At 36.7% G+C, this 13,619-nt stretch overlaps 1 protein-coding gene across 1 annotated transcript in view; it reads left to right on the top strand.

Moving 5' to 3' along the window:
- ADGRL3 (adhesion G protein-coupled receptor L3) overlaps positions 1 to 10,843 on the top strand; it is a 2,126,115-nt gene extending 2,115,272 nt beyond the window's left edge. Inside the window, exons 24-25 of the mRNA XM_029600930.1 lie at positions 3,878 to 4,006; positions 8,496 to 10,843. Of these exons, the coding sequence (XP_029456790.1) occupies positions 3,878 to 4,006; positions 8,496 to 9,295 (929 nt within the window). The 3' untranslated portion in view covers positions 9,296 to 10,843. The remainder of the gene's footprint in view (positions 1 to 3,877; positions 4,007 to 8,495) is intronic.
- Positions 10,844 to 13,619: the final 2,776 nt, after the last annotated feature.

Raw genomic sequence — 13,619 nt, 5'->3', positions numbered from 1 at the left:
CTTTCAAGGATTAAAAAAATGTATATTTTGCATGATCAGACTTGTTGAAAATACATCTGAATTTCTGCATTTATTCAGAGTACAGTCAATGACATTGCACTGCCTTTGCAATGTGCCTGAACTCTGCTCTAGAGGTATCATCTATATAAGTGTGAGTGGATAATTCAGTTTCCACACTTGTGCAATGTCTGGCTCCTCTGCTGAGGCTGCCAAGCTTGGTGTCAGCAGAAAAATTTAATCATGACTTTTGTGATGTGGACCCATGTCCTCTAGGACCTTGGCTCAGACCATCAACTCATTTCATATAGGTCATCAGACAGCTTTCAGATGGCAATTATCTTCATTTACCAGGATGATCATTTTTTAATAACATAGCTTATTAAACAGGAACAATGCTGGGAGCTTTCATTGTGTACCCTGCCTCTGTGGCAGTCTGTGAGGTTGACATATTCTCTGTTTAATTGATATGGGCAATGAATTAATTTCACTGACATTGCATACTACTGGAAACAAAAAATGGATTATTCCAGTAGTTAAATATCCCATAGCTAAATCTATTTGATTGTCTAATTATTTTATGTAAAATAAATGGGCTTCTATACAAGTGGACTCAACCTTTTGATTGGGTGATAGGATTTTCATACTAGAGCATAGAAATTTAGATTTAATGTCTTTATCACATTCCTATTCTTCTTTGCCCACTTTCTCACACCACTGTTTTCCAGCTAACGTTCCTGATAATATTTTATCATTATCTAACATGCCATAGGATGCCGTTCATGTATTTTAATTGTACCTTGGAACATATTAGTTTATCATTCTTCTTTTTATTGCAATTACTTTTCTGAGGTTATTTTTGTATTTATTCTGTTCTTCCCTTGTTCATAGAAAGTCTTTGACTATATTGAGTTGGGGCTGTTTCCTCAAGGTTTTCAATTGGTTTCATTTTGGCAAAACTCATGTACATATAAAGGTAGATTTGAAAAGCCTTATGTGTACAAAAACAGCCATTTACACGTGCAAATGTTAAATAGCCGGGAAGGGCACGCATACATTGATGTACACATGTCCAGAAAAAGTGGGCGAAAAAGGGGCAGGGCATGGGCATAGCCTCTAATTTTCCTCAGCCAGCACGCGTAACATGTGTGTGCCACTTTGCTACTGCTCCTTGTTAGGTGCAGGAGTCAGGAGAACATCGCAGAAGAGAGAGCGAGAGAGTTGTTACAAACACATTCAGAGGTATCCATTGTAAAATTGACACTGCATTGTGCAAATCAACTCCTTTTCATCACTTATAAGGTCAAAAATTCTTTAGTGAGGTCAATTTTACAATGGATACCTCTGAATGTGTCTGTAACAACATCCCCCTTAACCCCAACCTACCTCCTGAAAACTCATCCTGAATCAAAGTGCCCGATTACAATGATCCATATATAGAGTATCAGACTGAGCCCTCTAAAGAGTCTGTCTCTCTCTCCCCCCCCTCCCCCAACAAGGAGTAGTAGCAAAGTGGTGTATATGTGGCCCCTTGTATTGCTACCAATAATTATATTTGTGGTGAATTTTAAGCTGCTCTATGAGACATAATAAGGTTGTCCCTTTTCATCTTTTTTAAATCTGACATGGGAGCCCTTGTTGATAATGACGTGTCAGGATGCTCTCAGCTGGGGAACCCTTTAGGAGAGATTAATTGTGAACTGCTTTCTCTGAAGCTACCTTTCAATAGCTGTGCATGTAAAAAAAATTGGCCGTGCACATATAAAATGGCACATAGGCGAATGTATGCTATTTTAAAAACAGCAACATACGTGCATAAATCAGGGACCGTGAGTAAATTTATGTGTACAGAAATGGGGCAGAGGGGGAGGGCTAACATTTACGTATGTCAAGTTACTGTTTTATAGCCTGCCAAAGTGACCTGTGTAAGTCTTTTACTTTTGTATATCTACTTCTGCTCAGTATCTAGTATAAGTGATTGTAAACATCTTAAAAATGAAAAAAAAAATGACAGGGTGCAGGGTCAGGGTGACATGAGGGGATTTCAGCTGCAGATGGACAGGACAAACTGCTAGCTAATTGGTAAAAATGGTAATTTCATTGCCGTGTACATGTTAGAAAGTTCCCTGACTTATGTAAAATCAGATTTATGAGGGGGGAGAGGAAGGAGGTAAATGCATCTAAATAACACAAGTACAATCTATTTGCTTATTCCTTCAAAATTTGAAGTACAAATATTCATGTATATCATTTGTGTCACTTATCCAGCTAAATTCTGACTTAACCAGCTATGTAGCACCTTTACTGTTACTAAAAAGGTCAAATGTGAACTTATTAAGATATACAACACTTTTATTTAGACTTTTCTGACTATCTTTCATACCCAAATAAGTCCAAAAAGTGCTGCTTAGATAGACATGTAGAACTTTTCAAATGTATCCAGCTTAGTACCACTATTTAGATAAATAAATCAGAACTTATCCGTATAAGTGCCACTACTTTTCTGGATAAGTTCAAACTCGCGAGGCTGGTGGATTTTCCATACTCAAGCATGTATGCACGCATATATACTTGTATTTTAAAACCTGTGCATATCATTTCTGCACAGGTTAAAAAATACAGTAGTAAATTCATGTGTGCCCATATACACACATATATGGGTGCAGACAAGCAGTTTTGAAAGTAATTGTCCCTGCTGATAATATTAAAACAAATACAACCATGAGTTATTTATGAATTCCATATCTGTTTGTAGCAGATAGTGTTCTATTAAATTAAGGAGGCAATATAACTTGCAGTGCACATGGGCATGTTTAGCCTGTTCCATTTGCATCCAGTGTTCAAAGGGAAACAGCACATGTTGGTTCCCTTTGAAAATTAGCAAGTGCAGCGTTCGTGTGCTAAAAGCGGCCATATACTTTGCAGCTCCTATTTGTGTGGGCAAATAAGAGGGGGTAAAATAGCACATGCTTTTGAAAATGCCAATTACACTCGCTATTTTACTTCATCAACCTAAGCATGCCCAAAAGATTGCCTCCTTTTAACCCAGCTAAGTGTTCACACTATGGAAGTTTGTGTGTATGATTAGCCAGAAAAGGAAAGGCAATTTTCAACTAAGTCATTTTAGCCAGGTAAATGGCTTTAAAACCTGTCCTTTATTTGACTTGGTAAGTGCATATTCACAGGAGAAGAGTGCTAAACAGGGTAGCATATTATTTTGCCACTACGTGCCACCTACTGCTTTTAGCATGCTATTTCAACTAAACTATGCTATCAGCCTACATTCAGTAACAAAACAGTATGCATGGCAAATCTTAGAAAATTTGATAGTATGTAAAAATATATGTGGCATGAATGTTAAGTGGAATTTCTAATCTAAGTTCATAGGGCCTTTTTCAAAAAATGACTTTTTCAAATGGAAAATATTGAAAAATGCCCATGGAATCTAATAAAAAGCAGAATGTGCCCAATATACCTGTTTTGAAAAGACAAGGACAAAAATCCTTGATGTTTGTGCTCCTTTTTTATATTTATCACTTTCTAGAAAGTTCTGTTTTTATGTGGGCTGTCTTTTTTTTTTATTATTTGCTTTTTTGTTTAAGCAAGCATGTCAGTGTTGTCTTGCTTATACTAGCAGTGAGACCTTGTGTAATGCTCTAAATGTGGCTTTTGTTTGACATACCGGTTTATTTCCTTCTACTTGGGTAACATCTGTGCTTTGGGTCTGTAGGTTTAAGACTATTTAGCTTGCTGCTTGTATATGGGACTGTTTCAAGTGTTGTCATTCTTTATTGTTTTTTGTTAATTTATTTTGATTTTTGTTTACATTTGCCTGATTGACCCTTTTTTTTCCCTTTGTCTTTCTATTGGGCTGCTCCAGGAGCCATGGCTAATCATCTAATAACCAATGCTCTGCTACGTCCTCATGGCACTAACAATCCTTATAATACATTGCTTGGGGAATCGGCGGTCTATAACAACCCTTCTATCAGCATGTACAAAACACAAGGTGTGCTGGAGTTTATCTTAATTATTCTAGTGGAAATCCCTATTTCTGTGGCTTATATAGGCACATTATTTTATTTACCTTTTTTGAATGGGCATAAATAACTTTCCCTTAACCCTCCCATCCAAACTTACAATAATTTCCTATTTCCTGTGGCTTAGTCCCAGGACCTGACTTTGCTGTCATGGAGAAGCCTGGGGTTCAATGCAAAGCACATTTTATTTTATTTTTTTAATGCTTTCAGTCTGTTGTTTACACTGTGTCAGTCATGTCCATGTATTTCTGTATTGCGAGTGTATTCTTTTCTTAAAGCATTTTCAGCAGTGTGCTTGAAATGCCAAGAGTACTGTTCAAGGTAAGTGAGGCATAGAGGAGCCTTGGATAACAGAATGTTTGCTTATTGTAAGCAAAATCTTGAATAGCTCATCAAAATGTCAGACTGGGACTACACAGCAGAGGTTAGGAGATCAGCAGGATTACAATATAAACTGACGTTTACTATAGTTATGCAGACCAGAGTAAATGGTGCTAACAGTGCCTCCTACATGAAATATCCCAGGGTCTAAGTAAACAATGAATATTCATTCAACATCATATAGTTGTGATGCTTTTCTTAAAATAAAAGAATAGAATAAGGAGATTGAAACACTGATGATAAGTTAACTTTATATAATAATCTGAAAATATACTAGACTAATGTAAGGGTTAAGCTTCCCTTAGAATGTACCCATTACATGTGATTTATTTATCATTTTCTCTATTGAGTGAGTAAAAAAATTGAATGGCTGTTTTAATAGAGATTTGTTAATTTTCAATGGAATACAAAACATTTTCTCAAATACATTTTTTAATCTGTGCAATGCAGTTTTCTGTAATAGAGTAGTAAAGACAAATAAAATCTCAAATGGAAAAGAATCTTTTTTTTTAATGTTAGTTTTTAATAGGGGCTGGTCATGTAGCACTGTGGCATGGGGAGACCCTGTCCGTGCAGGAGTGAAACAAAATAGCAAAGGTAGTCAATTTGGATTGGTAGCCATCGTTCCAGGGGCAGTGGCCAGGAACAGCAATGGGGTTTCATTCACATAGGATAATGCCCTTCAGATCAGCAGCACAGAAACTGTGGTAGATATTCTGAAGGAAGAAAGAAAGCAAGGAAAAAGACAAAAAAAAAAAAAAAAGAGCTCTGCAAGCATTAAAATGTGCTTTACTGTACTGTGCATGAATTTAGGGAGGATGCGTTTGGCTATCAAGCACTTTCATTTAATGAACTTTGCAGTAGATTGCAGTCAGATTAGATCGCATTCTAGTTTCCAGAAGGGAATACATGGTTTGTGTCCATTCTAGAATCTTGCTACATCTCTGATCAGAGGTGCTGAGCCCTGGAATTGGATGTTGCAGAGCTTTATCTTTATGCAAAATGTGCTCATTGCTGAAGCTTGATGCTCTAAGTGATGTACAAAAGAAAGCTACATAATAGTTTGGAACAAAATACAGATAAAACACAATGCATCAAGACTTAAAAGAAACAGTGCTAATTCTGAAGCCTCAAGTTAAAAATGTGCACACTGGGAAATGCTCAGAAGCAGGCCCTATTTAAAAAAGGAATGTCTTCAATAAAATTGTAAAAGTTTCTCAAGCAAGCTGCCAAGCGCAAAGCCTCGGGTAACAAATTCCAGGGAGTAGGAGCTGCAATGGAGAAGGTGCCTTTTTAGCAGCTGCATGCACCTGCTTACCCAGAGCCTTCCCTAGCAGGTGTGTACCAGCATCCAGCCCAGAATGTTTAAACTTCTGAGTAACCCCGTCTTGAAAGCAACAATATAAATAAAATATTTTGCACAGATAAATATGAATACGTGAAAGAAGGTTCAAGAGAAATACTACAGCACCACCTACAAGGTGTTAATGACCTCATTTATTGGCCGGTTGGCTATTGGGGTAGAATTCCCATAAATAGTAACAAATGACAGTTCGTATGCAGCAGAAAATCAACTTTTCTTTTTTTTTTTTTTTTTTTTTTTTTTTATGGCAGACCTTATATGTCTTAGAAAATCAAAGGGAAAATTGACCATGAACATTAAAAGGTTCAGCAAGGAATGGATACAACTGTGCTAGATATGTTGCTGTGTCCTAGAAAATGTCGGTTGAATTTTTTTTTTTTGTTGCCTACTGTAAAAAAAAAAAAAAAGGTCATGTAATAGAATTTCATATATTGTGTGCTACAGAAATTGTTTTTGTTAACCCTTTTTCTTGCATATCATCAATTTGATTTTATACTCATGTTTTCTCTACTGTCACTGTAAGCTTACTTGTTGTTTTTTCTTTCCTTTTCTTCATGCTGTCGTTTAGAGCCCTACAGAGAGACAAGTATGGGAGTAAAGCTAAACATTGCATATCAAATGTAATTTTTTTTTTAGTTCATTTTATAACATCGCATATAGAAGGTGTAGTTTAGTGATTGCAAACTCCAGATCTACAGTACCTCAAACTTGTCTGGTTTTCAGGATCTTCAAAATAGCCAAATGAAATATAAATTAGAGCCATTTTATTCAACTAGATCTCATGAATATTTGTTGTGGATCTCCCGTAAAAGAGATCAGTTTGTGGGACTATAGGAGCAGAGTTTGCCATCACTGATGTAGTAATTAAAACAGTTCATCTCATAATTCTGAAATCAGAAACATTATACTGTATATACACATATAGATAGGTAAAAGAATATATATGTTAATATAAGAACATTCATACTCAACATTAGCTGCTTTTATTGTTTGAGTCTTTTGTTTGTCACAAATTGTCATAATTCCTGAGTTTCATATGGTACATGTGTGAGTTAAATTGTTTCTAAGTTAAGAAATCCTTATTTCATAGCACTTCATAACTTTCCATTATTTCTAAATCATGTTTTTCATTGCACAGTCTATCCTATATCCAGTTCAATCTGCCCCCTGAATTTTCATGCAGAACCTTGAAGTCTGCAATCCTGCATTGCCCATAGATTGGAATTACAAGTGCAGAGGCTCAGTGCAAAAATCATCGAATCGTGACCATCAAAATGCATCGTCCTCCCATCCCACACAATCTTAAATCTTTCTTTTAGTCAGACATTGTGAATTGCTTACAGATACCACCTAACATGAAAGTAAATGATCTTATTCTGTGTCTGTGATGATTACTACTTAGCCTTTCCCAGAATTTTCAGCCATCTGCTTCCAGAACTGAATATACAGATTTTGATAATATGTATGAACAAGAGTGACTTACTCAAGACTTTTCATTTGGTCAAAGAAACCATCAACTGATGAGTTAAAAAATCTTGGAGGGATGTCACGGTCACCTCACAGACATAGAATGCCCCATATATTTTCACAGGCAGCAGTGTACTCAAGTCTCAGAGACGTGAAAGACCATTAATCTTTCCTGTCAGCTACCCTAAATCCACTACTGCTGGGGATTCAGTGTTATCTGTGAATACTGCACCTTTTCAGCAGCTTTAAGAATTCTTAACTGGGCAATACATGGCAACAGTCATATATTCTCATTCTCTGTGCTCTTTTCAAGGATTTTAATATTCTTAGGAAAGCCTAGCATTTATGCTTGCCAGCTTGTGGTGATCACAGTGAAGATAACATAGATTTATGGAAACTTGTATTTAAATCATTTCCCCAAACAAACTGATCTCCAGAACCTAAATTCTTTAACACTGTTCAGGTATTTTTGTTGCTTTTACAAATCATAAATAAAATATAAGAAACCTTCAGAACAATAACATTTAAATAACATTTAAATATTTTCTTTACATATTGCATAGCGCTGCATACTTGATTTTCAACTTTCATGGAAACAAAATTGTGTATGAATATATACTATGATATAATTGATAAAAAAAAAAATTCTTCAGTCAATGCAGTACAAGTAGCTCATGTATTCAAGTACCAAAAAGTATGGTATCTAATCTTGCTTTTATTTGCATATGTACCTAATTAATTTTGCAAATTAAATTTATGTAATTCGAAGAGCTGAATGTATTGCATTTGTTCCATCAACAGAGAAGCGCTACAACGAGCGCTAGAACCAACTAGAACAAGGACAAGACTGCAGAGTATATTTACTGAATACTAGTGTAAGCTCAGAAATGATTTTAAAAAATGTGCAAAACTGACCTATCTATAGATGTAAGGTAACACACATTATTACTCTGTATAATAACTGTTTGAGATAGCTGCAAAGAATTATTAGGTGACAGATTATGTACTCTGACTTGACAGCATAATAACTGGTCATATTTTTACGACTTGTTAACTAAAGTTCTTATGACCATATCAAATATTATATTCAAATCCTTTAATAATTCTTTTTTTATCCCAGCTGTTGATTCTGATTTACGATTACATTGTAAAAGGCCTACAAAAGGAGAAAGTTTGTAATTTTGTGTGAGCACTGCAAATCACTATTGTTTTTATAAGTCATATTATTCTTGTGTAATGTTTTTCAGAGGGGCTTCTGAACAATGCCAGGGATACAAGTGTCATGGATACTCTACCACTGAATGGTAACCACAGCAACAGCTACAGCCTGGCCAGTGGGGAATACCTAAGCGACTGTGTGCAAATCATTGACCGTGGCTATAACCACAATGAGACTGCCCTAGAGAAAAAGATTCTAAAAGAACTCACATCTAATTATATCCCTTCCTACCTGAACAACCATGAGCGCTCAAGTGAGCAGAACAGAAACTTGATGAACAAACTTGTGAACAACATTGGCAGTGGGAGTGAGGATGCCGCTATTGTCCTTGATGATGCCACCTCCTTTAATCATGATGAAAGCCTGGGTCTGGAACTAATACATGAGGAATCTGATGTCCCTTTGCTGCCACCACGGGTCTACTCAACAGAAAACCACCAGCCTCACCACTACACCAGGAGACGGATTCCACAAGACAATAGTGAGAGTTTTTTTCCCTTATTGACCAACGAGCACACAGAAGACCTCCAGTCACCCAACAGGGATTCTCTTTACACCAGTATGCCAGCCCTTGCTGGTATGCCCATCACAGAAAGCATTACTACCAGCACCCAAACTGATCCTTCGGCAGCCAAAAGCGGTGATGTTGATGATGTTTACTACAAAAGCATGCCAAACCTGGGTACCAGAAACCATGTCCATCAGTTACACACCTACTACCAATTAGGCCGAGGCAGCAGTGATGGATTTATAGTCCCACCAAACAAGGATGGAACATCAACTGAAGAAAATTCAAAAGGACCCGCGCACTTGGTCACTAGCCTATAGAAGATTACGCAAAAAAAAAAAATTCCAACAAAAAATTATTAAAAAAGCAAGCAAACTCTCTAACACCTGGTTTACTATTCTGATTTAATACTGTATAAACAGTGGTAATATCGTGTGTACGCCTAAATCTTCATGCTGTTCTAAGGATTGTCAGACCTTTTTTTATTGGAATTTTTAGGCCAGCCTAGGGGAAAGATATACTGGTGTAAAGCCCCCCTCCTTGCCCAACCCTAGATGGACTTCATTATGTTAATGAAAGGGATATGAGAGAAAATGACACAGTTTGTGGCCTTCTTTAATTATGCTGTTTGTTAATTTTAAAAAAAAAATCCTTGATACTCTGTTACTTTTGAAAGACCTGATTTCAAGGATCACATTAATTTCCAGCACTGGTAACGATGAAGCACCAGGGTCAGAGTGCTGCACAAAAGCAAAACTGGTTACCGTGACTCTGCATCACATCCTGACTTTTGGTCACTCGCATCTTTGGCTGAACCCCACAGCATGATCAGTTGTGGGAAAGTAAAAATCAAACAAAAATCAAACAATCAGAAACACATAAAAATCTAATAAAATAGAAGGGAATTTTAGAAACATATGCTTAATGCATATTTTATGTTTTGCTGTATTAACGGATTATCAATCAAGAAAACTAATTGCAGAAAAAAATTGAACAATTTATATGTAATGTACAGATACTAGCATTGCACATATAGTATGCTTTCTGTTCCTCCAGAACTTGCGTCCCTGTTAATGTAGTGGAAAAAAGAAAAAAAAAAAAAAGAACTTTTTTTCTGTTGTGCTGGTCTTGCAAGTTTTGTCTACCAGTAGGAGCAAGGTTTTCATAAGCCCACTTTTGCCATTTTTCCTTAAAAGTTCACTGGGCAAAACTATCACTTTATAATGATGATCATTTTCTAGTAATGTGAACACAAATTGTTTTGAAAAAAAAAAAATAACGGAAGAAAACTGATAATTGAATTTTGTTTTCTCACTGTATATTTTTGATTCAGTCAATGTATTGCCAACAGAAATTTTGCAGAATAGACCAGGATAAACTTTCTCTTTGCAGTGCACAACTGATATACTAAGAATTGTTTTTGGCAAACAATCCCTCACCAGGCAGTAGGTACGGTTCTAGAAGCCAAGTGGTCTTGATAGAAATAGCGGGGCTTCTGCATGTGAAGACCATATACTGTAGAAGTAAAACAAGGTGTTCATGGTTCTTTCTGGTCAAAGCACTAGGCACTTGTACTGCAGTGGTTAAACAAAATGACTTACTTTATATTAAGAATTAAAAAAAATATTTTGAAGTGATGAAAATAAATCCTCTGTTCGTTATTTTCCTAACAGGAAATTTATTTATTTTGACAGGATTTTTAAGTTATGTAGGTTTTCAGGAGGTAAATTAGCAGCACAGATTACAATTTTTTTTTTTAAATTTATGATCCATTTTGTATGGTCTCCAGAGTTGAATGACCTCATTACTAATATTTGTTGTAAAACTGAAACTTGTTTGCCAACCAATAAACAACTGATTATGATTTAGAAGATATGTACTCTATGGATATATGGATGTACTGTACGGTTAATCTCTTATGGTTACTCGTTTTTCTGTCTTTGGTACAGATTTATTGATCGTTTATGATACTATGTACCGGAGCTTTGTTTCAGAAGCTAAAACCTATTCAGGTATGAAAGGTGGCAGTGACAGTTGAAGCTGCTGGGATTTGGGGTAGATGTGTCAGTCCTGCATGGTGCATGTAATGGAGGTGCCCATCTAGCTCCTGGAGTCATAATCAGTCATCTTTGTTGGCTCACAAAGTTGCTGTCCTTTTTACTTGTGTTCTGTCTTTCAGCAGTAATTTTACCTGATCAGTCCAAATTAATGACTACCAATTTATGGCATAAACTAGGAAACATGCAATTCCAGTTACATTATAAAGCAAAACAGATGGATAAACATAACTGTTTTTTGTTTTTTTTTCATTTACGATTCATAAGGATGATAAGTCAAGAAGACGACAAGCGAGTTAGTGGGAGAACAGTTTGAAAACTCTGGAATGTATTTTTTAAACTCCTGCCATTTTAGTCGTCTGTCTCTCTACAGCTGGAATCTCATGCAGTAAAGGACCATAGGAGAACTCTTCTTTATCACATAGAGGTCCCGTCCCCTGTGATAATATTAGTCTCAAGAGGGCAAATAGCAGCAGATATTTGGGTTTTGCCAAATATTAACCTTCATAAAAGCAGCTATCTGGGAGAAATTCAATGTACATGTATTTCAAAATATATTTGGAACACACAGGAAGAGGAGCTATCTGCAGTTTGAATCAAATATAATCTCTTGTTTTCAGGTCATTAAAAAGCATAGCCCACATTTTCTCATCTTGTCATATCTTGCACACTCAAACTTGCATGCTATCCCCTACAAACATTTTCAAATTCATATTATCTAAGCAACAGTACACATATTGATAAATATTGCATAATCTATGTGAAAAATGTATCATTTTGCAAGAGGGTCCTCTGACCTTTTCAGGATGCCCTCAAGTGCAGGTCACTTATTCCTCATCTAGACTTCACTTCCAGGCCATCTTCTCTCTATGAGGCATCTCTGGCTGAGAAATCTGATATAGAAATGTCTTAATGTATGTATCATATTTCACCCTGCAGCTATCGAGAGACTGTCTCCTCCTGACCTACCATTCTAGTCTAGTTCCTTTTCTTTCCTAAGTCTGTGGAAAGTATGACTGCCTTGGATAGAGTTCTACCCTAGGAATAGCATTCTTTTTTCTATTCATCTTTTTTTCCTCTTTTATCTTTATTTATAGATGCTTGTCTTCTCTTCCTGGGACACTCTGGCTTTGGTATGTCTGAGCTGTTTGGCCCTTTTGTGTATATGTCTTGCAGAGTATGTAGATTCCATCAGGCACCTCCCATCTTGAAAGATGTGAGTGCTAGTACACTTGGATGGAAACTTTTCAACAGGTGTGCAGGCACCCAGGGATGCACCTTTTTTATAACATGTGCAGATGTTATAAAATATGCATATGCTCAGCCTATGTACGCCAAATTTAAAGTGGACACGTGCCTGTGCACCCAAATCCCACTTCTACCCCATGTAAGAGGGGGGATTTTAAAAGGGGCGTGTGTCCACACCATTGCCAGTTTCACCAGTTCATTCCAGTTCACCCAGGCAAGTAATAGGACTTCCAACCTTCCCTAGTTTAATAGCCTCCCTTTTCCCCTGTTAACTCCAACACTTGAAATCCCACTGATCTATATATTTTTTTTTTTTTATGACTTACATGTAATCCATAGCAGAATTAAAGTTACATGGCAGGGGACACCGGTGCTTGTTGTGAGCTTAAGTATTTACGCTCTGATTTCATTGAGAAATCCAAGAATGCCCATGCCCCACCCAGACCATACCCATGCCCTGCCCTTTTTCTAGAAAAAAAGCTCTGTGCACACAGCGGGAGATACGCATGTATCCAAGCGGCTTTTAAAATCTGCTCGGCATGCGCCAGCCCAACATATTCACATATCTCCCAGTTTTGTTGCGTGCCAAACTTTTAAAATTCACCTTTCAATGAAAACCTTACTAATCCCCTTACACTTCTTTGCAGGATAAGAAATATGCCATTTTATTATCTTTCCTTAGTCACTTTTGTTTTTAAGTCATCGTGTGGTTGTAGCAATAGGTACCGATGCATAATCTATGCATTGGTATCCTTCATGGTGTGTAGCCACTTAAGAAGTACATGGTCATTTATGAGGGTGAAGAATCTTCCCTGGAGTTAGTACATAAGCAATTTATGGCCCATTAAATGGCCACACTGTAACAGAGTAATTATGCTCTCTATGATATGCTTTTCTGCTCTTATATACAGCCAAATGCTCTCCTCCTTTTACCTCATGGGATAATATGGCTCTAGATTTATTTCTGCCTCATATATTTGTAGGACAAATATTCTATTGGATTTTAGACTTAATTATTTCCTTTTCCAAATCCATGCTCAAGGTGAGTTACATTTCAGGTACTGTAGAAATCAACCATCTCTAGGACTGACTCTTTCCAAAAATGATCCCTTCACAATAATGAATTTTACCTCACACTCTGTCATCTTGAGCAGGTTTATAAAGGGGTGGTGGCTGGATTAGCAAATCTAGGATTACATTTCCTATAGTAATAAGCAAGACAAAATAATTCTTGGGGGGGGGGGTTGTTTTTGTTGGATAGAGGGCAGGACACCACTGCTTTAACCTTCTTCACAGGCACCCCCTTCTCCTATTTATTGTGTTTCATATACTTTAGATA

This window comes from Rhinatrema bivittatum, chromosome 1, assembly GCF_901001135.1.
Source record: "Rhinatrema bivittatum chromosome 1, aRhiBiv1.1, whole genome shotgun sequence".
In the NCBI taxonomy this organism is placed as follows: Eukaryota; Metazoa; Chordata; class Amphibia; order Gymnophiona; family Rhinatrematidae; genus Rhinatrema; species Rhinatrema bivittatum.
The sequence above is the reverse complement of the archived record's forward strand: the minus strand, read 5'-3'. Positions and strand labels throughout refer to the sequence as shown.